The sequence below is a fragment of the Gymnoscopelus braueri genome, assembly GCF_963280865.1.
Source record: "Gymnoscopelus braueri genome assembly, contig: SCAFFOLD_249, whole genome shotgun sequence".
Lineage (NCBI taxonomy): Eukaryota > Metazoa > Chordata > Actinopteri > Myctophiformes > Myctophidae > Gymnoscopelus > Gymnoscopelus braueri.
This window is the reverse complement of record NW_027660750.1, coordinates 67,982-94,948: the sequence shown is the minus strand read 5'-3', so window position 1 is coordinate 94,948 and position 26,967 is coordinate 67,982. Positions and strand designations below refer to the sequence as shown.

At 41.0% G+C, this 26,967-nt stretch overlaps 1 protein-coding gene across 1 annotated transcript; it reads left to right on the top strand.

Annotated features, from left to right (window-relative positions):
- Positions 1-6,448: 6,448 nt before the first annotated feature.
- On the top strand, positions 6,449-7,465 carry LOC308081220 (chemerin-like receptor 1; the record flags this gene model as incomplete). Its single annotated transcript, XM_080457608.1, has 1 exon — positions 6,449-7,465. The coding sequence occupies one exon, from the start codon at positions 6,449-6,451 to the stop codon at positions 7,463-7,465; it is 1,017 nt and encodes a 338-aa protein (XP_080313734.1).
- Positions 7,466-26,967: the final 19,502 nt, after the last annotated feature.

Below are 26,967 nucleotides of genomic sequence, written 5' to 3'. Positions count from 1 at the left end.
ATGCACATGCACATGCACATGCACATGCACATGCACATGCACATGCACACAAATGCATACATGAACACACATGCACATCTACTCTAATGCAACATGAGCGGAGAGCGAACGTGCCAACAGTCTCCTTGAGCGTGCAGCGGTATTTTCCCCTGCTCACATGCTCTGCAAACACACACACACACACACACACACACACACACACACACACACACACACACACACACACACACACACACACACACACACACACACACACACACAGACTGCTTTGAGATGGAGGATGTATGTGTGAGTGTGGTTTCCTTTGTCCACCACAATAGTTGCTTAGACTTCACTGTTTAATTGTCTCCGCCAGGCCGAAAGGCATGACGAGAGAGTATGTTTTCGCCCCTGTCCGTCCGTGTGTCCGTCCGTCCGTCCGTGTGTGTGTCCTGTCTGTGTGTTAGCACCAAATCTCTGGCACCGTTGGCCCGGTCGCTGCGAAACTGTGCACACACACACCCTGGATGCCAATTCAGAACCTCTGCCTCAAATTTTTCACATGGGCCTGTTATAGCGCCACCAGGAGGCCGATTTGTGCAAAACCCATTTTTTCCCATTACTCCTACAGTTTTTAACCAAACCTCATGCAAATCGGTACACAGTATCTCTATAGTCATGTGATCAACCCTGATCTGTCTGATTTCCCATATTCCATCCTCATTGGCTAAGGTTACCATCCAAAGTTTGCAGGATTGGTCCGTTTTGAACAAACTGCCTCAAATCATGAACGCAGCTTGCCATTTGCATAGAATTGCACACGCACATTCCCACTAGGCCGAGGAAGAAATGGCACTTAAAACTTTTCACATCAGCCTCATGGTGGCGCTATAACAGGCCGATTTGCATTTTTAACTATAACTGCACCGATCTGCGTGAAACTTTGCACGCATACTCCCTAGAGGCCAAGGAAAAACATCTGCACTGCATTTTTCACATCTGCTTTTTACAGCGCCACCAGGAGGCCGACTTATGTCAAATACATTTTTGGATATTAATCCTTCAGATTTTATCCAAACATCACACAAATCGGTACACAGTATCTCTATAGTCATGTGATCAAGACGCATCTGTCCGATATTTCATATTCCATCCTCATTGACTAAGGTTGACTTCCAAAGTTTGCAGGATTGGTCCGTTTTGAACAAAATGTCTGAAATCATGAACGCGGCGTGCGATTTCCGTGAAAATTTGCACGCATATTCCCACTAGGCCGAGGAAGAAATGCCACCCTTTTCACATTGGCCTATTATAGCGCCACCAGGAGGCCACAATAACTTACCTGACCTGGCGGAGACCTGTGCTCCGAGGAGCACTTTCTCTAGTTTATGTTCTTAGTCTGTTTGCACTCATGATGTTCAATGTAGATTATTATATAGACTGTCTACACTCATGTGTACACCTAAACATAATTATGCATACATATACATATGTGCAATGCACACATACACACATGGATCATATTTACAAGTAATAATAATAATAATAAACTTTATTTGTATAGCACCTTTCATGACATGAAATGCAGCTCAAAGTGCTTTACAGAGCAATAATACAATTATGATTACAACTAATTTAACAATAAAGCAAAAAGGAAAAGCAAAAGCATAAAACTACACTAAGATAATAGCAAAAGGCAGTGAATCAGGCAAAACTAGGTTGATTACTTGCCTATAGTTGCCTGCTGCAATCAGTGTCACCAGCTTTCACCAACTTTCACCAACTTTTTATCCATTGCAGACAGACAGTCACTGTGCTTGCATAATATCCACGACCCACACGTGTTCGGGTCCCTTTATCGACAATTGGGTCCGGCTTGGTTCAGATTCTATCACCTCGGAAAATCCCGGTTCTGTTTATCAACGCCCGAGCAAACCACCCTACTCACTGATTAGGAGGAGACACAGCTGTGTCTCTCAGCTGTGTTGTGGCGTATCAAAAAAAGCAGACATACAAGCTCACAACGCGGTGCGTTGCGACGTGCTGTGAGCTTGTAGCTCTGATATTTTCAACGCACGACACACCATCGTACAACAAATAGGCTAATCTATAACTGCAGCGCACAGCAGCAGGCTGTCGGAATTAAACCACACAGTCAGATCATGATAAAAACTTTAAATTATTATGATTTTAATGGTTGTAGCCAACTACTTTATCCAAATAATATTAATAATAGGCTTAAATGATAAAATAGCCTAATAACAGCATTTTCCCAACCTGCCACGGTGGCCGGTGGTGTTTATAATTACCGGCCAATTAAACATTTTGCTAGTCAATGGCCGGTAAATACCGGCTAACGGAATCCCTGGCACACTAATTTATGCATGCACAGCACACACATGCACATACACACTTATGCATGCATTCACAAACATGCACACACACACATACGGTCATGTAGCAGGGAGCGAGTATATAAAAAGGTCAGTGCGGAACTCTGAGCGAGGACCGCCAGTCGCTCCGAGCCGCTCCGGTCCAGGCCGCTCACCACATGTTTGAGCATGCATGGTCCAAGGTCAGACACAGTGAAATCCTCAACAATGCTACAGCAGTGCACAACAAATGTCCCTGCTCTCTAAAGAGCACACACTTAATTATTAACTGATTGCTGTTGTGTAATCCTTGTAATCTTTAAGTTCACATATATAATAATGATACGGAGAGTGTTTGTTCACGTTGACTGTTTACTAATAGGTAGGTACGGAAGTAAGTGTGCATCATACAAACATGTCCGTGTCGCAACACGAGCCCATGTCACTCAATACCTTACAGGACAATTGCTGTCATTCAAATTTCTCTTTATGAATTCCTTGTGTAAGTTGTGTTTATACTATCAGCCAATCAAAGGATACGATTTTAAACATAAGTGATGGTTTTGGCTCAACCGCATTCATGTCCACTATTGTCTTATTAAAAGGACAATATATGTAAAAAAAATAAACTTGAATGGCGTGTTTTGCATCATAGTTGCTGTCCATCTAGGGCTAGGCTCTCTATACTGATGGGGATGCATGTGTGCCTAAAGAGGAAGTGTTTCAGTCACGCAGCAAAATACATATTGTTTTAGCTGCCTGAGGGCAGGACTGAGATGGGCGAGTGGTTTGCAAAAAAAAGGGTGAAAAAATGGGTGCATGAGCGGAGAACGAACATGCCAACAGCCTCCTTGAGCGTGCACCTGGGTTTGCGAGTTTAGTTTTTTTATTTTATTTTTTTTAACATTTAACTAACGTTTATATAGTGTAGTCAAGGGTGAAATAAAAAAATCTTAAAAATATTGGCTATTGTTTGTTTGTTTGTTTGTTTGTTTGTTTGTTTATTAAGGATCCCCATTAGTCTACACCTTAGTGGAGACTATTCATCCTGGGGTGCAGACAGCTAATGACAAAAACCTAAACAGAAATTGTCTCTATGATTTTAATTAATTTGAATGAGTTTTGTAAACACACAATACTGTTTCAGTTCGTTTTTTTTGTTTTGTTTCACCGGCTGGTTGTCCCTGCCTCCCCCTGGACCCTCGTCCGTGGTAGCTGTCCTCACTCTGGCCAGGCCACAGTGCTCATGTTCCTCTTCTGAGCACCCTCTCTTCTGCAGATCACTGGTGTCTCTTTCAATGATGATGAAAGTATAAATACTGTCTGTCTGTCTGTCTGTCTGTCTGTCTGTCTGTCTGTCTGTCTGTCTGTCTGTGAACCAAATAACTAATGAGTGATCAGCAGGCTGCCTTAAAGAGATGATCAACTTCTGGGTCTCAAAGGTCAAAGTGACAAGGTCATCCAAGTACAGATGGGTGGACTTTCATGCATTTTGTGGGAATGGTCAGCAATCTGTCCTGAAGACATGATGATGCATTTGCTGTTTTAAAATAAAATGTAACGTTTAAAATGTTATTTAAAATGTATAAATGACATAATCTGTCATATGTAAGGATATAAAAGCATAAAATAGGTATAAAACAAGAAGTTTATGCAAGATATTAATTTCTTATTCATGCATACGACAAACTCTGCAAGGAACTGCAGACAAATTCTGCAATGAACCGCAAGAAGGAAGAGCAGAGCTGAAATTAACAGAGAAGTAGATTTTTTTTATGAACTCATCACAAGAAATGCAATGTCTTTCTCACACCACCCCTCCCTCTCTCTCTCTCTCTCTCTCTCTCTCTCTCTCTCTCTCTCTCTCTCTCTCTCTCTCTCTCTCTCTCTCTCTCTCTCTCTCTCTCTCAGCAGTAGATAGTTCAGTGTAAAGAGAAAGTAGAAGTTTGTTCAGAGTTGTTCATCTCAGGACAGAATAGGCCTCGCTCTGCCCTGCGCTCTCCTATGTGAGTATACAATATTATTACTACTAGCTCTGTTATATCACTATTATTACTAGCTCTGATATATCACTATTATTACTAGTAGATATATTGAAGTAGTGTTTTAGTATTTGAAATTCAATGTGCAAATATGTGGCTGTACATAGACAACAATATTGTATTGCTGCTGAGTTTGAATATATTAAAACATGTTAATGGAATTGATGTTGTAGTTGTTTTTATATAGGCTCTTGACCAGTGTTTACAACCTTGCTGTAAATACATCATCAATAATGATGCAACTCTACAGTACAGAGACATCCCCTAACCTCAGCTTCTATAGTATTCAATGTATGTACTTATTTGTGCACTTTTACAAATACTATAGCTTCAAAACATTCCGGTATATCAAATTATTATAGATTTTTTTCTTTACATATATTGTTCTACAATATCAACTCTGACACTAACATTAATGTGTTGCCTCAGATTGTAAGCTTGTTATTGTCATCATATTTTATGAAAGGTTTTACGTTTTCATAAAACCACAGTCAGTCAGCACAGTGAGCACACACAAACTGGGTTGCCTTACCCAGGTCAGTGTCAGTCGTGGGTTGCAGCCGTCAGGACATGAGGAAGCTGTGGGGGGGGGGTGGGGGGGGGGAGTAGAGTTTGTGCACCGGACAGTGCAACTTTGTGTGTTTGTGGCGCCCCCTATGGACATAAGTGAAAGTGCATTGAGATGAGCTCCATAGAGGTCCCACAACCTGTGATTCAAAATAAGGGATGACTGGATGTTATGTTGAAGTTATGTTAAGTTTGTTGAATTTGTGAATCTAATGACTGGCAAACAAAATGAACTATAAAAACCTTGTTTGTCACATCACGCATGAGATAAATTGCGCCTAATAAAAATGTGTGCAACAAACTAAGCCAAATAGCGTTTGGCTCGGTGTTGTTTAGAGCAGTGGTTCTTAAACATTTTCAAGGACCCCCGCATTGACATGTATTTGGCTGTGGACCCCCATTTGAATTGATTTTGTGCCAGGCAGCACCCCAATATGATAAGATTTGTCAAATGCTGTCTACATTTTTTTGAAAATAGCAGATCAACAAGCTTGCCTTGCGTGAGTTGTGTCGTATTGTGATATGTTGCAAGCTCGTAGATCTGCTATTTTCAAAATGCTGCAAAGTTCCACAGCAGTTAATATTTTGTGGCATTTGCGCAAAATGGCCCCTTCCCGCTAACTTTGAAAGCCAATCGTAGCCAATTGGAGTTGAATCAAAAAAATGTGACATATACATCATGATCCCATGACTCCAGAGAGTTTACCGGTTTGTGTGAGTTTTGGACAAAATCTGTAGGTAGCAGTAGCAAAAAGTGTGTTTTGAAAAAGGCAGAAATGGACATGGCCTATGGGTAAAACATTTGTTGGACTGTAGGACCTATGGTTCAAAGGTTATTGGCTAAAAGGTTAAGTGGCCTGTACACCATGAGGCCGATTAGAAACATTTGGAAGGGAGGTTATTCCTTCGGCCTAATGGGAAGGTGTGTGTAAAGTTTTATTTCGATATTTGATATTCATTTGATGATCAAATGAAAATCTAAATTTTATCAGACACGCCCCCTTTTTATACAAACCCATTGTAACTTAAAACTCCATTTTAACCATGATAGACTCATCAAAAACACCAGTCCTTGGTTCTGGTGACTTACTTCTAATACGCGAAGGGACGTGTTTTTTTAAGTACTTTTATAATTTAATTGAAAAAAAAACTTAAATACACCAAAACCAAGGACGGGTGCTTTTGATGAATCTATCATACTTAAAAGATACAATATCTAAATACAGAATCAAGCAACTTCAAAAGTGTCCGGGGTGCTCACAAAAGAGTAAAGTAAAAGAGTAGGTAAAATGACCCCAACATGTTTGAAATCCATTTAACCCTTTTTTTAACGTAAATATATCACTTATCTTTAATTAATAGTTGTAAATATTGATGTGGTGAAATGATTCCTCAACATTATTTAGGCCATTATAAATGGTTATGGAGTTGTGTGATGAAACAAATCATGTAACCTCCCTTTGTTTTGTTATTTTAGGTTTTAGGACGATGGATATGGAAAAATCCCTCAAGATCGTGTCTCTCGTCATTTTCAGCCTGGTCTTTGTGCTCGGCGTGTTGGGGAACGGAGTTGTCATCTGGGTGACAGGCTTCAAAATGAAGAAAACCATCAACACTGTTTGGTATCTCAACCTCGCTGTGGCCGACTTCCTCGTTGCAGCGTTCCTGCCCTTGACCATCACAGAAACAGCTCTGGACATCCACTGGCCTTTTGGCAAATTCATGTACAAACTGAACTATATCGTTCTCCTCACGAACATGTTTACCAGCGTCTACATTCTGATGGTCATCAGTGTTGACAGATGTGTATGTGTGGTATGGCCAGTGTGGGCCCAGAACCACCGCAGTGTCAGAAAAGCATCTTGTGTGAGTCTGTGTGTCTGGGTACTGGCCTTGGTTTTCAGCTCACCTTACTTCATCTTTAAGACCACGCAGCCATCCTTCCTTGATAAGGACATCATTGAGTGCTCCTACAATTTTGCATTCACCGATGACTACAATAAACCTGGAGAGATTCGGTGGTGGAATTTTCGACTTGGGGCCATGATCATCAATGAGTTCCTCATGGGATTCGTGGTCCCTTTCACCGTCATCGTCTCCTGCTATTCTGTCATCATCTACCGGCTCAGGAGGAATCGCTCTCTGGTCAGCCATTCAAGTCGCCCCTTCAAAATCATAGCAGCTGTTATCACCACCTTGTTCCTGTGCTGGGCGCCCTATCACATCATAGAACTGATTCTGTTGGGGAATATCAAAGAGCCCAGTGAAACACTGGATAATGTGATCAACATTGGGTATCCCATAGCTGTCTGCCTGGCATTTCTCAACAGCTGCCTGAACCCGCTGTTGTACGTGTTCATTGGTCAGGATTTCAGGGATGCATTTCGCAGGTCTATCCTGAAAGTGATGGAGAAAGCCTTCACTGAAGAGCTGCCTCAGACCAGCACTTACACAAACCCAGGGACCACCAGTCAAGAGACTGCCTTGTCTGAGGCACAGGTATAGAGTAGAATCAAAAGTGTATTTTTCCTGGATTCCTGGGATAATGAAGCAACTCCCCAAGGGTCACACTCATTTCTGCCTAACTAGATTTTTCTTCAAAAACACACTTTTTCACTAGCCTACAGATTTTGTCCAAAACTCACACAAAACGCTACAAAAATCACGATCACATTGTCCGATCTAGCCCTAATTGTAATCACACATTGAGGGGCCTCTGAACAATTTCACTTAAACCCACAGGATGTCATTGTTTGTTCGCAAAAACAGGATTTTCTTGCACACATTATGTACACATTACAATGTGGACAATGGAAAATGTTTCACATGATGTTATAATATAGACGCGATGGCCATGTCACAAAATGGGTAGGCTACTTTGACATCCCAATGCTTTAAGAACATGTATCATTGAACATGCAGTAAGAGCAGCATGAACTGTTTTTGTTGGAGCTTGTATGAAGAAAACAAATTCAGCCTACTTCTTTACACCTGTAAACCTGTTATGTGACAATAAAGATGATTTTGATTGACTGTTATCATGTCCAATCACTTATCATGAACATTCATTTTGGAATGTAATAGTGTTTTCTTCCTTTAAAGAGTTGATTATTTTCAACCCCACTCCCCCTTAAAATACGTTTGAGTACTTAGAAAAGCGTTATATTAATCTGAGATTTTATAAAGAATTATGATAATAATAATAGCTATAATAATAATAGCTATTATTAGCTATTATCAAATATTCATTGACACCTATTGAATGTGATCCTGTTTTATACAGGTTGAGTTTACTTCACTGGTTCTCAACGTAGGGTCTGGGGACCACCAGGGGTCCTAATGAACCCTTACGGGACTGTAACTCTGAGAGTGTACCCTCTCAGAGTTAAATTTACACTGAGTATTTTACTGGTATCACTGGACTAAACTACACTGCCCTACAAAGCCAAAGTGCAGTAACTACACAAAGTAGTTAACTACACATAGTAGCAGTTAAAATCAAACAAACTCAAATAATGCACAAGATCACACTAAAGCACAGAAATCATTTTGTGCTGCTTAAATTCCATATTAAAACCATTCAGACTCCAATCTGGATAGGCCAAAAATCTGATTTGGGCTGCCAGTGTGAACTTAAAGGTGTCATGACATTCATTTTCACTTTTTTTATTTTCAATGTTTTATTTGGGGTTTTATGACCTCAATTACACCCAAAAAACCTGAACTTAGAACATTCAGTGGATTTTCTGTGGTCTGGGATTTTCTGAATAATTAGGCTGAAAAGTAATCCGAGCTTGGCCCTTCGACAGTGAGGTCACAGTCGATTAATCCCGCCCACTCTCCTCCTCGCCCCTCCCCTCCCCTATCCTTTCCTTTGGGGGGGGCGGAGCAGAGGCGATGATTGACAGGCAAAATCCCTCACCAGCGACACCCGCAGGCAAAGATTTCTTTTTTCATTGCAGTTGAAAAGGCTTTAGAAATGTGAGAGAAAAACACCTGCCATGGATCACTGGAATGGAATTTTCACTTAAAACTTTTTGTACACTTTTGAAGGACCAGGACAAAGACTTTGAATGTGGTGTAAAAGTGAATGTCATTAAACCTTTAAGCTTTAGGTTACGGTCACACATGCACACTGGTTTGTGTGCAGCCTAAAAAACAGAGCTGGCAGCGCATTCTGTCTTGACATTGCTAGGCCAGTCAGTCTTCGACTCATCCGATTGGACAGAGGGGGAAAAGCAGCACTCGAGGTCTCAAGCATTTATCTGCTTCAAATATACTTTTTTCTCTATTGGAGGAGCACAGGCGCATAGAACGCATAAACAAACAAAACGGAAAGCCGAGTAATGGCAACAAAACGCTTCGTTCCCATTGAAAACCATTGCAAAAAGACGGCCACATAGGCTAAATCAAAGGTAGGTGTGACCGTACCCTTAGGCTGTGTTCACACTGGCAGCCCACATTGAAATCAACACAGAAACCTCATCGAAAATATTTGAGAATCAGATTTGAATCATATTCCTAGGTGGTTTTGACATAAGATTCAACTCTAAACATGTGTCTCAATCTCACTCTGACACTGAAGCCTGACGTATTCATATGACGGTGTTACTCACCAAAATGCCGATCTACAAGTCAACACGTTGCATCATGGCGCGTTGCAAGCGTCAAATAAATAAAATCAACACAAAGTTGACTTTTAAAAAAAATCTTAACTCTCACTGCCAAGGACGATTTATGACGACTTTTTTTTCACAAAGAACCAGGAGATGACGTGATCCGAAGATGTACTGCTCCATTCACTTCCTAGTTATTTTTTAATTTTTTTAAAAATTTTATCTCGGCTCCTGTGTTTTACTATGTATTTGCCAGACCCAGGGGGTCGGCCTTAGGGTTGCCAACCGTCCCGTATTAGCCGGGACGCCCCGTATCTGAGGCAAAAGAGGCGTGTCCCATACGGGACATAGTTTGTCCCGGACTCCTGGGTAAAGGGGGAGAAAAAAAAATCTGTTTGCGCGCAATGCATTGTGTCTGCCTGCGTGCCTGCCTGTGTGTTTGTGTGCTGTATACGAAGGGCGCTAGGACCCTGGGGGTGCCGGTCACGCTTGTGTGTGTGTGTGTGAGTGTGTGTATTTGTGTGTGCGTGCTTGTGTGAGATTTCCTCATTAACGTGTGAGGAGAAATGTGCGCTGTGTGGCCGTGCAGTGGAAGAGAGAGCCCTGGCCCTTCTAAAAGGAAAATACTTTGTTCTTAAGAAAATACTTTGTTCTTAAAAACAAACAGTGGTAAGAACAACTATGTTAAGTCCACGAGTGGAGATGTGTGTCAGAGTCTTTTGAATCTGCACCTTGTGTCAGACGGTCCGTAATGGTTGATTGTTTATTAATGTTGAGTTTTTCAAGTCTAATAAATAAACATTTATTTAATATATATTAATCAATATAATTAAATAGTGTGCCCATTTAAAGAATAACTCTTATATAAATTAATCAATATAATTAAATAGTGTGCCCATTTAAAGAATAACTCTTATATATATTAATCAATATAATTAAATAGTGTGCCCATTTAAAGAATAACTCTTATATAAATGAATCAATATAATTAAATAGTGTGCCCATTTAAAGAATAACTCTTATATATATTAATCAATATAATTAAATAGTGTGCCCATTTAAAGAATAACTCTTATATATATTAATCAATATAATTAAATAGTGTGCCCATTTAAAGAATAACTCTTATATAAATGAATCAATATAATTAAATAGTGTGCCCATTTAAAGAATAACTCTTATATATATTAATCAATATAATTAAATAGTGTGCCCATTTAAAGAATAACTCTTATATATATTAATCAATATAATTAAATAGTGTGCCCATTTAAAGAATAACTCTTATGTAGTTGTTAGTTGTTGTCTAATATAATCCACAAAATACATTAGTATAAACCCGTTTTGTTTGAATATTTTATTAGGCAGAAATTGTTTTTTGTGATAATAAATTGGTAAAATCAGGCAAAAATATGAATTAAATAACATAACCCTAACCTAACTCCTAATCCTAAGCCTAAAACCAGCCTTGAATTCTTGGAGATTTATTTTGTTTTTGTCGCATTCCTGATCCAATAATCCAATATTTGATCACACCACTGCGGTATAGGAGACCAAGGCAAAACTATATACAATATATTTTATTTACTATAATTTTTCTGTCACGTGGAATGGGAAATTTATTTGTCATCAGCAACAACTATGCGAAAATGGTGAAAATATGGAACTTCAGGAGTTAACTACTTTTTGTTAACCCCTCCTCATGTAACTTGTTTTTTTGCTTACATGCCAAGTTACTTGGTAAGACACTTTGTGACAAACCACAAATCATTTGACTTCAGAGAAAAAGAAAAAGAAGGAACTGAAATCTCTGCCACATATGCATACGTATAAGTGTAGGCCGTAAATGAAACTGGATCAAGTGCTGTCAGCAACATTTTAAGTATTTGTCTCGTCAGCAACAACATGCACAGTGATGGTGAAAGAGGGGAACCACAGATCATTTGACTACATTTTTCCAGCCAAAAGTGAACTGAGAAAAAGAAATAAGGAAATGAAATCTCAACCATACATGAAAACAGATTCTGTATCTTGAAGTAGCCTCGCGTGGCCAGACTCACTGCATGGATATTAGTGCAGCAGTAAGCTCATTATATGGAAGGTATTGTGCATTTTAAGAAAGAAGCATGAAACTTTCAGCATATCATCTACATACCCCAAGGTTTGATTTCAGACGTGGAAGCACTTTCAGATTGACCTCTGGTGACCTTGACTGGTCATTGACCTCAGAATTGCATTTTTGGCACTTTTTGCCCCATTTTTCTCCATTATAATAATATATGCTTGATAAAATGTCAGTTTTGTTCTAATAAATGAAAAATGAAACCTAATAGTCACTCTACAGAAATGGTGATTATTACTATTATGATAGTTCTGTTATGACATGTTATAACATTAAAAACATCTAGGAGAGAGAGAGCAGCAGTAAAATAAAGAAAAACAAGAAAGAAAGTGCTAATGCATTCAAAGGGCAATATAGGTACAATGCTATTCAAAGGTGCTATTCATCTCATGTTGGTTTTGGTTTTGGGGGCAGTATATGGTGAGCGTTCAAGGTTCTGATGGTTTGGGGAAGAAACTGTTGGACAGCATGCTGGTGCTTGTCCCGATGCTCTTTTTTTATTATTTTTTTTTACTTAAATTTTTATCCCACGATTTTGTAACCCCTATTTTTCACCCGGTGCCAATTTTCTAAGTGATCCTGGGCATTATACTCCCCTCACCAGCCCGATGCTCTTAAACCTCCTATCAGATGGCAGTAGTTCAAGGATATGGTGGGAGATAATATGGTACCATTTCTGTCAGAAACCTGTCTACGACTACCAGTGACATCGATGGGGAATCCAAGCTAATATAAACTGCAGGCTTTATATTCCTGGAAAGTTTGCATGCTATAATAGAAGCCATTGTTCTCGCATTAATAAAGAAATAAATGAAAAAAATTAAAGGCAACTGTCCACAGCCCTCCTCTGAGACACAGAATGAGTAGATAAAAATGGTACCATAATGAGCATGAGTGAGTACACTTGGAACCATAATCTAACACTCAATGATCTTTTTCACTCTCTGCATCTTCTCTCTCCTTATTCCCTTCAGCCTCCTCATCTTCGTTGTCTTCATCTTAGACCATGGCAAAATTCAGACTTCTGCTTCAGTAAGGTTATTGCTGCTCAAGTGGTCAGACATGAGGTCGTTAGGGATTAAGGGTCTTGCTTATGTACACCCGACATATTGTCAGGGCTGGGAATCGAACCTGGTACCTTCTGTTTCCCAGATGACCTCTCTACAGCTATGGCCCCCCTTCTTCTTAATGGGTTGTAGTGGACCTCTCCTCCTTCACACTTACATAGTCAGTCTTACAGAATGGTATCTGCAGTTTATTTCGCTGCATGCCTTCAATGCTCTACAGCTGCAGCTGGAGCCATTGCCTGGGAGTAAACAGTGGGCATGACAGCCCCTCCTTTAGCAACCTCCCACCCGGATGTAGTGATGTCTCTTTCCTCTGCAGGTGGCTCGATCCGATCTGCAGCCTTCCACAACATGACCGGCAGATGAACATGCAGTATACTGTGTGCAGAATCATATTTGTCTGTCAATACAATGCGAAGAAGAACTCTGCACCGGTATCTTTTAGGTCACTGTGCGTGGCATCAAGTTCCCCAAGCACTGTATTGAGACTAGTCATGGTACTTTCTAGGAGTACTTTAAGCACATACCTTGCCCTTCTCACAGGGTAGGAGACAGTATCACATCCTAACAGGTTCTTGGAGGAGGACAACCACAAGCATCCGATAAGCACAGTGTATTTTGTCTAGGATTTACCATTGAGAATGAAGGCGATGCCACCGCAAGCAATGCTTTTATCCCAGAAATGTTCATCAATGTTCCACTGCAACCAGGGAATGACATCAGAGTGCCAGTGGGCATCATGCGGGGATCGATGATGGTAAATGGACTGCATTTAAATAGCACCTTACTAGTCTTCCTGACTCTTCAAAGCACTTTACAATGTACTTCACATTCACCCATACATTCACACACCAATGGTAGAGGAAACACAAATACAATACCTACCTGCTCATTGGGAGCAGGTAGGGGTTCAGTGTCTTGCTCAAAGACAGGAGGAGCCAGGGATGGAACCTGGAATCTTTGGATTCCAAGACGGCCGCTCTACCTCATGAGCCACTGCCACCCCGCAGGATGACAGACTTATATCGCACTTCCAGTCACTCAAATGGATTATACATGTCATGACGCTTGAGGTCCAGTGTGGGGTTCATACTTAATGGCAAAGCTTTTCAGTGATTTCTCAAGGTGTACAAGGGTTATGAGCACAGGATCCAGGTGAGAAGGTGGAGAATCGATACATGGACATGGATCCAGATAAATTACTTTTTTTTTGGCAAGATTAATTTCTGGACATTCAAAAATAGACTTAGTCTCTAAGAGCACCTTTCTAAATTGACTACCAGCTAAAACAAGACTTTTTCCTGGTCTTGGGCCTAATTATTACACTTTATGCAAATTGTGCAAATGAGGAAAGGTTGCATGACTTCACCATGATAATAGATGAATTTCTGCACATCACAAACATGGGCTTTGACTCTTAAGTCACCTTTCTACTGTAAGTTAACTGGACGCAAAATGTTAGCCGCAAAATGTTAGCTATTTCCAGGTAATTTGCTCATTAAGCGATAAATTTGCTGATTATGCTTATTACTCAAATTGCCCAATATGCAACTTTTAGGAATCAAGCTTAAACTCATCTGCTAAGCCTATATATGACATTTTAATCATAAAGGTTTACAGGAAACAACATTTCTGGTTTTAACATGGGTTTGACAGCCCAAAATGTGTACAGCCTCTGACAAGTCTCAGAGGTCAATTGAGAAATGCTTCCAGGTCTGAAAACAGACTTCATGACATATAGAAACACTGTAGGAAGTTTCATGCTTCTTTCATAAAAAGCACAATACCTTCCATATATGAGCTTATCTTCTCATTAGAACCCTGAACGTTCACCATATACTGCCCCCAAAACCAAAACCAACATGAGATGAATAGCACCTTTGAATAGCATTGTACCTATATTGCACTTTGAATGCATTAGCACTTTCTTTCTTGTTTTTCTTTATTTTACTGCTGCTCTCTCTCTCCTAGATGTGTTTAATGTTATAACAATGTCATAACAGAACTATCATAATAGTAATAATCACCATTTCTGTAGAGTGACTATTAGGTTTCATTTTTCATTTATTAGAACAAAACTGACATTTTAACAAGCATATATTATTATAATGGAGAAAAATGGGGCAAAAAGTGCCAAAAATGGAATTCTGAGGTCAATGACCACTCAAGGTCACCAGAGGTCAATCTGAAAGTGCTTCCACGTCTGAAATCAAACCTTGGGGTATGTAGATGATATGCTGAAAGTTTCATGCTTCTTTCCTAAAATTCACAATTGGTTTGCTTAACTGCTGCACTATATGAGTCTGGTGCTTCTATGAGGACGTTTTTTTTCCAAGGGGCGGGATCAAAAGAATGGCTCTGGATTGCAATTGGTTAGACCTACAACCAACTACCAATTATAGTCTCCCATATTTGAATACTGGGCCCTGATTGGTCACCCCAGACTTCGGGAGCAGGAAATGGAACGGAACGGTGCCAGACCCAAATCGCAGAGGACAATTTTTTTGCACTGGCAGATTCGTCTGGTCCCAGGCTAATCTTGAAGGTGCTGTAAGTGATATGTTTTTGTTTAAATTTTCATTAAAAAAAAAGAGGTCAGTTTCAGAGTTAATATGTTCTAATACTGGCCATTCAAGACTATCAAATGTTCTATATTATTGTAAGCTGTCTATATTTCAGTCGTTTTCAAAGTGGGGTCCGGGGACCCCCTGGTGTCCTTGAGGGTTTTCCAGGTGGTCCCCAATGTGAAAATTCAGATGGGGGTCAGTGGCCAAATTCATCAAGCGCAGCGATAGCTCAGGTAGGCACAGCAGGCAGAATGTGTACACGCCATAGACTGTAAAAACAAATGAACGTTTCTACAGACCGTAAATGAAGCCTACTTTAAAACGTAAACACAAATGTCACAGTTATGGAATGAAAACCTTAAAACACAGAATATTATGAAGGATATAGGTCAGTGACTCGAAAAGGCTTACTTATGCCTTTAGAATGACATGACTGCAGCACACCACTGAGTGGTGCTGTTGGCCTGTAAGATGAAGGTTTTATAGATGTTTCTGGACATCTGACCAACTTAAAACTCGCCACAGATGGTTCTGTTGTGGAGTTATGACTTAGTTATGAGCATAGGAGGATTATGATAAACTGGAACCCTGGGCACAGACTTAGAAAAGCACCCCATGTACAATGTAAAATGACTTGCAGTCAACACCACAATAACTATTTTAGAGTTATTGTGGTGAGAGTATTTTACAGTGTTATATTATTGTATGTTAACTGTATTTATCACTTTGTTTTTTACTGTCTTCATATTAAATCAGAAACCTCAAAGCTGAATTCAGTGTCTCTCTCTCACGCACTGCACACACACACACACACACACACACACACACACACACACACACACACACACACACACACACACACACACACACACACACACACACACACACACACACACACACACGCACGAAAAACAAAACGAGCGCACTTTTTTTCAATATGGTGTTAATAATCAATGTTAATAAAGAATACAATCTCACAGGCAATGCACATAGTGCCCACTCTCCCTGGTGCCAAGATGTCCCTAGTGCCCACATATGCTGAATCCAATTAATACATCAGCAGAGATGAGAATTACGTATCTTCCCGTCCGTCAGACAGACAGACAGACAGACAGACAGACAGACAGACAGACAGACAGACAGACAGACAGACAGGCAGGCAGGCAGACAGGCAGACGGACAGACAGACAGACAGACAGACAGACAGACAGACAGACAGACAGACAGACAGACAGACAGACAGACAGACAGACAGACAGACAGACAGACAGACAGACAGACAGACAGACAGACAGACAGACAGACAGACAGACAGACAGACAGACAGACAGACAGACAGACAGACAGACAGACAGACAGACAGACAGACAGACAGACAGACAGACAGACAGACAGACAGACAGACAGACAGACAGACATACCCAGGCCGTGGGAGCCACTCAATCATAATAAGTATAATAATCCTACACTTCGTAGATATAAATTATTATATTATGAACCATACTGTAACTGCCAGAGTAATCATTTTATTGCCTTATTTTTGTTCTTATTTAATATAATTATTTATGCCCATTATCCATGCCCATTTGTTGAGTAACCTTATTAGAAGTAGTGTTTTGTACCGGAAACTGTGTTAAATGCCCGGAACTCCTTATAAGGGAGGCTGGGACACGGACACGTTAGTGGTTGCACTTCCTCCCGTGAGGTGAGACAGGGACAGGGAGAGTGTGAGACAGTTGTGTTGCTGTTGCGAGTCTGTCGTGGGCACAAGGACTCATTCCCTTTACAAGTCTATATGCAGCCAGCAAGTTCGACGTTGGTGTTATTAGAGCCGCAAGAGTGCTTTAATAAACTATCAGTATGCAGAACCACTGTGTCGTTTATGACTACTGGAGGGAGTGACAGTCGAACTTGATGCAGTTCCACGCGGAATCAACGAATCTGCGTGGCGTCTACCCGACCGCACCGCAGCCGGACCACGGACCTGCGTGAAGCCGAGCCCGTTTTCCAACGCAGGATTCGGCTCGCAGTTCAGACGGAGCTGCGTGGTGGACGTTCGTTTCGTTAACCCCTTCGTGCCCGACGACAGCTCACCAAGACTGCAACACACACAGCCACTCACACGTGCAAGGACACACAGGTTCATCAAGCAAAGGCTTCATTCTGAAGACAATTTAAAGGTCAGTCACTAAAAGTGAATATTTGAAAGGTGACAAGGAGTGAAGGCTACAAGGAACTATTGTGTCAACAAGAACACTTGATTATGCTACCACAAGGGTGCATTTTATTAAGTTATTTATTTCATGCATGCAAAGTTAAAAATGCTTGTTGTCGAAATGGACATTGAAATATAGGACATTTTTTCTCATTGTGTAGTTCAATATTTGTGTTTGGAGGGTTGCTTTAAGGTCCAATTAAAAGTAAGCCTAATCTGACATCCTATTCTGAGTGTTGGGAAAATGGTTTTAAATGTTTGAATTGGACTGGTTGTGTAAACTAAGTTGTGTGGGTTGATCAACTTATTCAAAATGTTGCAACCACCTAAATAGTCCAATATGCAACTAAGTCAAGACCCAGCACCACCAAGTAAACTTAAAGATCCTGGAACCACCATTGATGAGCAAGTGTTTGAGCCTCAAAGAGAGTACACATTAAGTGAGAAGTTGTTGTATCGTTTTGATTGTATTTACGTACACTGGAAAGTACAAGCTAGGAACACAAAAAAAGGTGTCCTCAACAAGGCTCCACTGAGTGATTTAAAAGACTGTGTCAATGCTGTGGAAAAGGATTTGGATGAATTAAATGGCATTTATAATGCATATGAAAAAATTGAAATTCCAACCAGCTACCTGCGTCGCAGATTAAACAAGTGTATTCAAATCTCTCAAAATGTTGTCCAGGATGCTCATGTCCAGATTCAAGAAACAGAGGAAGCAATCTGCAACAGAACAGTTGTATGTGTAGAAGAAGCCCTGCCCTGTAGCATCACTAGTTATGGTGGGAGCACAGGCAAGCAGCACAAGGAAAGAAGTAGGAAAGATGTTAAGAAAAGGCAACAAGAAGCTCAGGTGAGCAAGCAAGTCAAAGACCCTGGTTTTCAGGGTACTGGTTGCTCAGTTACTTTCAGCCTCAACAAGGAGGTGGCAAGGAAAGTAACTGGACCCAGACTGCAAGCTGTAAGGCAAGCTGCTGTTAAAAAGAGCCCCAAGAATACAGCAGCTTGTAGTAAGGACAAGCCTGCGACTGCTAGGAAAGCGGCAACCAAAGGTGCCACAAGGGTACACAGGAAAGTTCACTTTCCAAGAGGTGAGAAAGAGAAGAAGCAATATGACCTAGCCAAAAAGGTGTACAAGGAGAGTGGTGGAGGAGCCGCCACACCTTCCAAAAGGGACACAAAGATAAAAGCAGGCAAGAAAGGGAACATCAAGAGGAAGAGGAGACGGTCATGTTCCTCAAATGAAGATGAAAGGAGAAAGAAAAGGGCTAAGTTCAAAAGGCAAAGAAAAAGTTTACCCCTATGACATGTCAAGGTGGGAGAGGGCAAAATTGGTAGACCGCCTGACAGAGGTCATGGACTGAGGTCTTAAATGTGCTCAACAAGGTTCTCAAACCTACAGTAAGGTGTCAAAGTGTTGAGACACAAAAGTGAAGCCTCATAAGGTTGGCAAGGTTATTTTGTTTTGCATTTAAGGTTAACAGTTTTTGTTTGCACTTAAGGTTCTCTTGGTAAACAGAAACCTGTTTTTGACTGCTTAAGGCAGAATAAGTGTCAAAGGTCAAGGTTATTTTTATGAAATGTATTATTTATTGTACACATGATTTTGAAGGTTGTACACATTTAGATTTGTTTATTGTACAGATTAAATTGAAAGAAAAAGGTTACTGCTTGAAGCAGAGTGTTCTTGATTTTCAAAGGGAAATGTAAAATATTTGATTTAGGTAAAATAAATCTAAAAATGTAAGATTTGGTGGGAGTGTAACTGCCAGAGTAATCATTTTATTGCCTTATTTTTGTTCTTATTTAATATAATTATTTATGCCCATTATCCATGCCCATTTGTTGAGTAACCTTATTAGAAGTAGTGTTTTGTACCGGAAACTGTGTTAAATGCCCGGAACTCCTTATAAGGGAGGCTGGGACACGGACACGTTAGTGGTTGCACTTCCTCCCTTGAGGTGAGACAGGGACAGGGAGAGTGTGAGACAGTTGTGTTGCTAATGCGAGTCTGTCGTGGGCACAAGGACTCATTCCCTTTACAAGTCTATATGCAGCCAGCAAGTTCGACGTTGGTGTTATTAGAGCCGCAAGAGTGCTTTAATAAACTATCAGTATGCAGAACCACTGTGTCGTTTATGACTACTGGAGGGAGTGACACATACACTAACCACTTCAGACCTATTTTATACATACGCTATTTGAAAATAGCAGATCTACAAGCTCACATTAACCGTTGTTGTGAGCTTGTAGATCTGCTATTTGTTGAACAAGGTGTTGCTGATCACCGCGTTGGGAGCTTACATTTGGGGCTGTCATTACTGGATAGTGGATTATTTATGGGGGGGGGGGGCAGCTGTAGGCAAGCGGTACATATATTGCTGGAGACAGACAGACAGATCGATCTACAAGATACATAGATAGATAGATACATACATAGACAGATAGACAGATAGATAGATAGACAGACAGACAGACAGACAGACAGACAGACAGACAGACAGACAGACAGACAGACAGACAGACAGACAGACAGACAGACAGACAGACAGACAGACAGACAGACAGACAGACAGACAGACAGACCCAGGCCGTGCATGGAAGCGCACTCAATCACAGACCCAGGCCGTGCATGGAAGCGCACTCAATCACACTAGCCGATGCGCTTACTTTAATTGTAATATAATAATAATAATTATAATAATCCTACACTTCGCAGATATAAATTATTATATTATGAATCACTAACCAATTCAGACATATTTTATACATACGCTATTTGAAAATAGCAGATCTACAAGCTCACAATAACAGTTGTTGTGAGCTTGTAGATCTGCTATTTGTTGAACAACATGTTGCTGAGCGGTACATTGCTGGAGATAGATAGTTTGATAGATAGATAGATAGATAGATATTTAGATAGATTTATAGATAGACTGTCTATCTATCTATAACCCCCCCCCCCCCCCGGGGGGTAGGGCACGCGGGTGGGTGGGGGGATGAACAGCCGCGCCAGAAGACTGCAGATATGGACGATGGATCGGAAATTGAAGTTGGTGCCATGAAGGATCGACTACGTCGGCGGGTCGGTATGGGGGAGAAAATATATTCATGACATAGAGTGGCGGCCTTTCCTATGTTTCACCCGTTTCAATTTAAACGGGCCCCCAACCGCAGGGGGCCCCCACAAAATAATAATAATGATAAAATAAAAAATATCATTATTATTATTATTTTTTAATATTTTTTGACTCGCATCCCAGTCCGGGGCCCGCCTCTGGCTGGCCGACGTCCAAGAATTTCATGCAAGAAGAGGATGTAGATCTGATTGAATCAGGGCTCAGCTCAAGTGAATCATGTGAGTGAGTTGTTTTAGCTGTCTGTTCATGGTGGAAGTGCAGATAGCCTAATTAATGTAGTTCGAAAATGCATCATTATGGATTGTGGAAGCAAACCAACTTCAGTCCACAAATTATTTTTTAATACAAAAAAAAAAACTTGGGGGTGCATATGGGGGCCCCATATACACCTCATTTTTCCTCATTTTTGCCTGAAGGTCAGAGGCCTGTTCATGTGGGAATTTATTTGCGTTGCTCCACGCCCCATTTAAGACCATGAAAGGCAAGCAGAAACAGACGAAAAACTACGCGACTCTCCAAAGGGGACAGATCTACAAGCTTATAACACGGCGGGACGCATCGCATGACAACTTGTAGATCAGCGCAAGCGAGTCCCTCACGCGATTAGACGTTTATAAAGTAAATAGCCAACTCTCCTGTGACGTGGTAGACGTTTACAGAGTTTAATCCCACCAGCAAATAATAGGCTAATAATAAAACTAAATAATATAATTTAAGCCTTTTCTACTGAACATTGCTCACCTGTACCGAGGTAAAAAGATGATGCTAGAATCCAGCAGGGTATACTCGCACGCTGCTATCTGATAGATTATGGACCAGAGGCTTTATTGATTACTGAGGGTAAATTCGTCCTTTGGATTAATATATCACTGTCCTACGTCGGAATGGGGAATGGATCTATTCTGGACACAGCTTTCATCCACTGTTTCCTCATCAGATGGTAAGACTTATTATTGGGCTACTGTGTGTGGTGATCATGTGATCAATATACAGTAAGTAGCCTACAGTATTATAAATGAATACCGCGGACATACCACGGACAGAATCAAATATTTCATGGTCATGATTCACCAGGAGCCTGGATGGCTTGGTTCCAGGCTTAAAATCATTTATATAAATATTTTCGGAATCTCCATGGGAAAGGTTAATGGCCTTTCCATCTGTGGCACCACAAAATGGCCACCGCTGCTATGCCCTTTAGTAGCATTAATAATAGTAGTAATAATAGACTGAATGGCGTGTTTTGCGTCATAGTTGCTGTCCATCTAGTCTCTCTACACTGTGAGAGTGGAGAGCGAACATGCCAACAGCCTCCTTGAGCATGTAGCGGCACCCGACTCCCCCCACACCACAAACACACACACACACACACACACACACACACACACACACACACACACACACACACACACACACACACACACACACACACACACACACACACACACACACACACACACACACACACACACACAGTGAAGCTGCATTGTGATGGAGGATGTATGTATGTGTGAGTGTGGTTTGACCCATAAGCCTGTTTCCTTTGTGCACAGAGACCACTCTAATAGCAGCGTAGACTTCACTGTTTCATTTATGTTCATATTATGTTTACACTCATGTTGTTTAATGTAGATTATTATATAGACTGTCTACACTCATAATGTTGTTTAATGTAGATTATTATATAGACTGTCTACACTCATAATGTTGTTTAATGTAGATTATTATATAGACTGTCTACACTCATAATGTTGTATAATGTAGATTATTGCGAACGCGGAAGGAGGCGCGGCTTCGCCGCGCCTCCGACCAAGTGGAGCTTACTATGTAACTCTGCCTGGGTTGTGTGTGTCTCTGTCCGTCTGTGTTCACCTCTCATTGGCTGCATGCACCCATGTGACTCACATGCGTGCACTGCCTGTAAGCAGCCACCCGAGTGCGCCAGAGTGCAGGAATTTAGACAATGCTGTGATTACAATGCACAACAGCCTGCCCCCCCCCCCACACACACACACACACACACACACACACACACACACACACACACACACACACACACACACTGTCAATGTTCTCTCTCCATCACGGTGAAATAACACGGATTACAAGTCCGTAAATACACAATATTTCCGAGCTGCGTTCGCTTCCCGTGTTCGCGCGTCTTACTTGTTATATAGACTGTCTACACTCATAATGTTGTTTAATGTAGATTATTATATAGACTGTCTACACTCATAATGTTGTTTAATGTAGATTAGTATATAGACTGTCTACACTCATAATGTTGTTTAATGTAGATTATTAAATAGACTGTCTACACACTCATAATGTTGTTTAATGTAGATTATTATATAGACTGTCTACACTCATAATGTTGTTTAATGTAGATTATTATATAGACTGTCTACACTCATAATGTTGTTTAATGTAGATTAGTATATAGACTGTCTACACTCATAATGTTGTTTAATGTAGATTATTATATAGACTGTCTACACTCATAATGTTGTTTAATGTAGATTATTAAATAGACTGTCTACACACTCATAATGTTGTTTAATGTAGATTATTATATAGACTGTCTACACTCATAATGTTGTTTAATGTAGATTATTATATAGACTGTCTACACTCATAATGTTGTTTAATGTAGGTCGGGGTTCAATTCCCCGGCCGGTTCATACCAAAGGTCATACCAAAATGTGACCCAATGCCTCCCTGCTTGGCACTCAGCATCAAGGGATGGATTGGGGGTTAGTCCCTGCAAACTAATAGCATCATGTCCAGGGAAGGGAGTGTAGTTTTACATCAAGTTGCCTCAAGGTACAGAAACGGCTCCTGCCCTATGGGCCACATGGCTCGTCAAGGCTTATTTGTACAACGGCCACTAAACCCCAATAAAATACAATACAATACAACTAAAGTCTACAAGGGACACAGGTCCAGCAGGATCTGATGACAAAGAAGTGCCAGATCACCTGCTCCACTCCACACAATGCTGGATACACAGGATAACAGAGGGCCAAGTGCTGCTGGTTCAGGTACTTACACAGCAGGCAGAGCGCTATGCTCTGTTGTGATAGGGTGCTCAGCACTGGCCAACACCTCTTCCTCTCTGGTCACTCACAGCCGCTCCGGGGTCTAGAAAGTGTTGATGGCTTGTTAGGTCACCTCTTGTCACCTTTGTCAAGATACAGGGGCCCTCGCTTGATGTGTCGTTGGCGTCGTGATCCTCAGTCCATGGAGCGGTTTCACTCCTCTCTCTCTCTCTCTTTCTGATCGCCCGTCCGTCTGCCTCTCCTTGAGGTCAACACCTGCGAACAAGGTTATAATAAGTTGTTGCGAACGCAGAAGGAGGCGAAGCCGCGCCTCCGACCAAGTGGAGCTTACTATGTAACTCTGCCTGGGTTGTGTGTGTCTCTGTCCGTCTGTGTTCACCTCTCATTGGCTGCATGCACCCATGTGACTCACATGCGTGCACTGCCTGTAAGCAGCCACCCGAGTGCGCCAGAGTGCAGGAATTTAGACAATGCTGTGATTACAATGCACAACAGCCTGCCCCCCCCCCACACACACACACACACACACACACACACACACACACACACACACACACACACACACACACACACACACACACACACACACACACACACACATACACACATACACACATACACACACACACACACACACACACACACACACACACACACTGTCAATGTTCTCTCTCCATCACGGTGAAATAACACGGATTACAAGTCCGTAAATACACAATATTTTCGAGCTGCGTTCGCTTCCCGCGTTCGCGCGTCTTACTTGTATTTTTATTTAGTTTTGTATTTATGCTTTCAATTTTCGTTAAGTTTCAATAAATATGATTGTTTATTTTTATGTATTTATTTTTAACATTTGGCTTAGTTTTTTTTATTAATTTTAATGTTAGTTTACGTTTATATAGGGTAGTCAGGGGTGAAATTAAAAAATATTTTCACTATTTTCAAAGACCTAAACAGACGTTGTCTCTATGATTTTAATTCATTTTAATGAGTTTTGTTAATACACAATACTGTTTCAGTTATTGTTGTTTTGTTTCAATTAACTAATGTTTTTGTCAGTTCTAGTTTTCGTTACTTAGGTTTAGTAAACTATAATGACCTTGCCTGTGACCTGGCTATCCTCCTAGGATATCCAGGCAGCCTCCCATGGATGAGGTCTCCCAGCAGGTGGACAGGCTGCATAGCATTCATGGGTACAGGCCCTTCACCGGTAGCCTGGCATGGCTAGACTAATATCACATAGATTTTAGTCTGGAATCTCTGTGTGGAACCTGCGTTTCCGAGGGGCAAATAAAAAAAATGCCCCTCGTGATAAACCCGCCCATATTTGCATACTGGGCCCTGATTGGTCCCTCACAACTTCGGAGGGAGAGAAATCCAATTTCTATTGAGAGGGGCCAGACCTAATCTGCCGAGGGCATTTTTTTTTTGCAATGGCAGATTTGTCTGGAACCAGGCTACTTCATCGGCTGGGTGTCCCTGCCTCCCCCGGACCCTTGCCCGTGGTAGCTGTCCTCATTCTGGCCAGGCCACAGTGCTCCTGTTCCTCTTCTCCTGGGCAGCACCCTCTCTTCTGCAGGTCACTGGTTTCTCTTTCAATTCTGTCTGTCTGTCTGTCTGTCTGTCTGTCTGTCTGTCTGTCTGTGAACCAAATAACTAATGAGTGATCAGCAGGCTGGTTCAAGGTTCAAGGTTCAAGGTTCAAGTTTATTAATGTCCCAGAAGGGCAATTGGGTTTACAGCCAGAGTAGTAGTTTAAAACATACAGACAGTACAGGACAACAGCAGACATGAAACACCATAGCATAAAAACATCGATCTGGGCGCGTCTAGTGCAAGAGATAAAAAGGAATTATAAAGTAATTATAAAGTGCCGGCATAAAGTGCTTGTTTCTTCATCATCCACATCATCATCATCATCATCATCATCATCACAGTAAAGTGCAAGAGATAAAGAGAGGCTGCCATAAAGAGATGATCAACTTCTGGGTCTGCAAGAGATAAAGAGAGGCTGCCATAAAGAGATGATCAACTTCTGGGTCTCAAATGGGAATGGGAATATATAAATTACATAATATGTCAGATGGTACAGAACAAGAAGTTTATGCAAGATATTAATTTCGTATTCATACATACGACAAACTCTGCAATGAACCGCAGACAAACTCTGCAATGAACCGTTATTATTATTACTAGCTCTGATATATCACTATTATTAATAGATATATTGAAGTAGGGTTTTAGTATTTGAAATTCAATTAATATGTGGCTGTACATAACCAACAATATTTCTGGTCCCTCCTGTGGGTTGAGGTGAAATAGCGTTTGGCTCTGTGTTGTTTAGAGCAGGGTTTCTGAAACATTTTCAAGGACCCCCGCATTGACATGTATTTGGCTGCGGACCCCCATTTGATTTGATTTTGTGCCAGGCAGCACCCCAATAAGATAAGATTTGTCAAATGCTGTCTACAGTTTTTTTTTAAATAGTAGCTCAACAAGCTTGCCCTGCGTGAGTTGCATCGTATTGTGGTATGTTGCAAGCTTGTAGATCTGCTATATTCAAAACGCTGCTCCACAGCAGTTTATATTTTGTGGCATTTGCGCAAAATGGCCCCTTCCCGCTTACTTTGAAAGCCAATCGTAGCCAATTGGAATTGAATCTGAAAAAGGTGACATAGTATACATCATGATCCCATGACTCTAGATAATGTTTCCCGATTTGTGTGAGTTTTGGACAAAATATGTAGGTAGCAGTAGCAAAAAGTGTGTTTTGAAAAAAATCTTGTAAGGCAGAAATGGACAGGGCCTATGGGAGTTGTGATCTAAGGAATCCAGGGTAATTATTTTTTTGGACTGTATGGTTTTGGACTGTTTGGACCATGGTTCAAAGGTTATTGGCTAAAAAGTGAAGTGGCCTGTACACCATGAGGCCGATTAGAAGCATTTGGGATGGAGGTTAGGAAAAAAAACTTAAATACACCAAAACCAAGGACGGGTGTTTTTGATGAATCAATCATGCTCAAAAGTTACAATGGGTTTGTATAGGAAGGGGGCGCGTCTGATAAAATGACTATCACATATCTAAATGCAGAATCAAGCAACTTCAAAAGTGTCCGGGGCGCTCACAAAACCCTGAGTAGATGTTAAATGACCCCAAACAAATATAATATATCCATATATCCATTTAACACTTATTTTAACGTAAATATATCACTTATCTT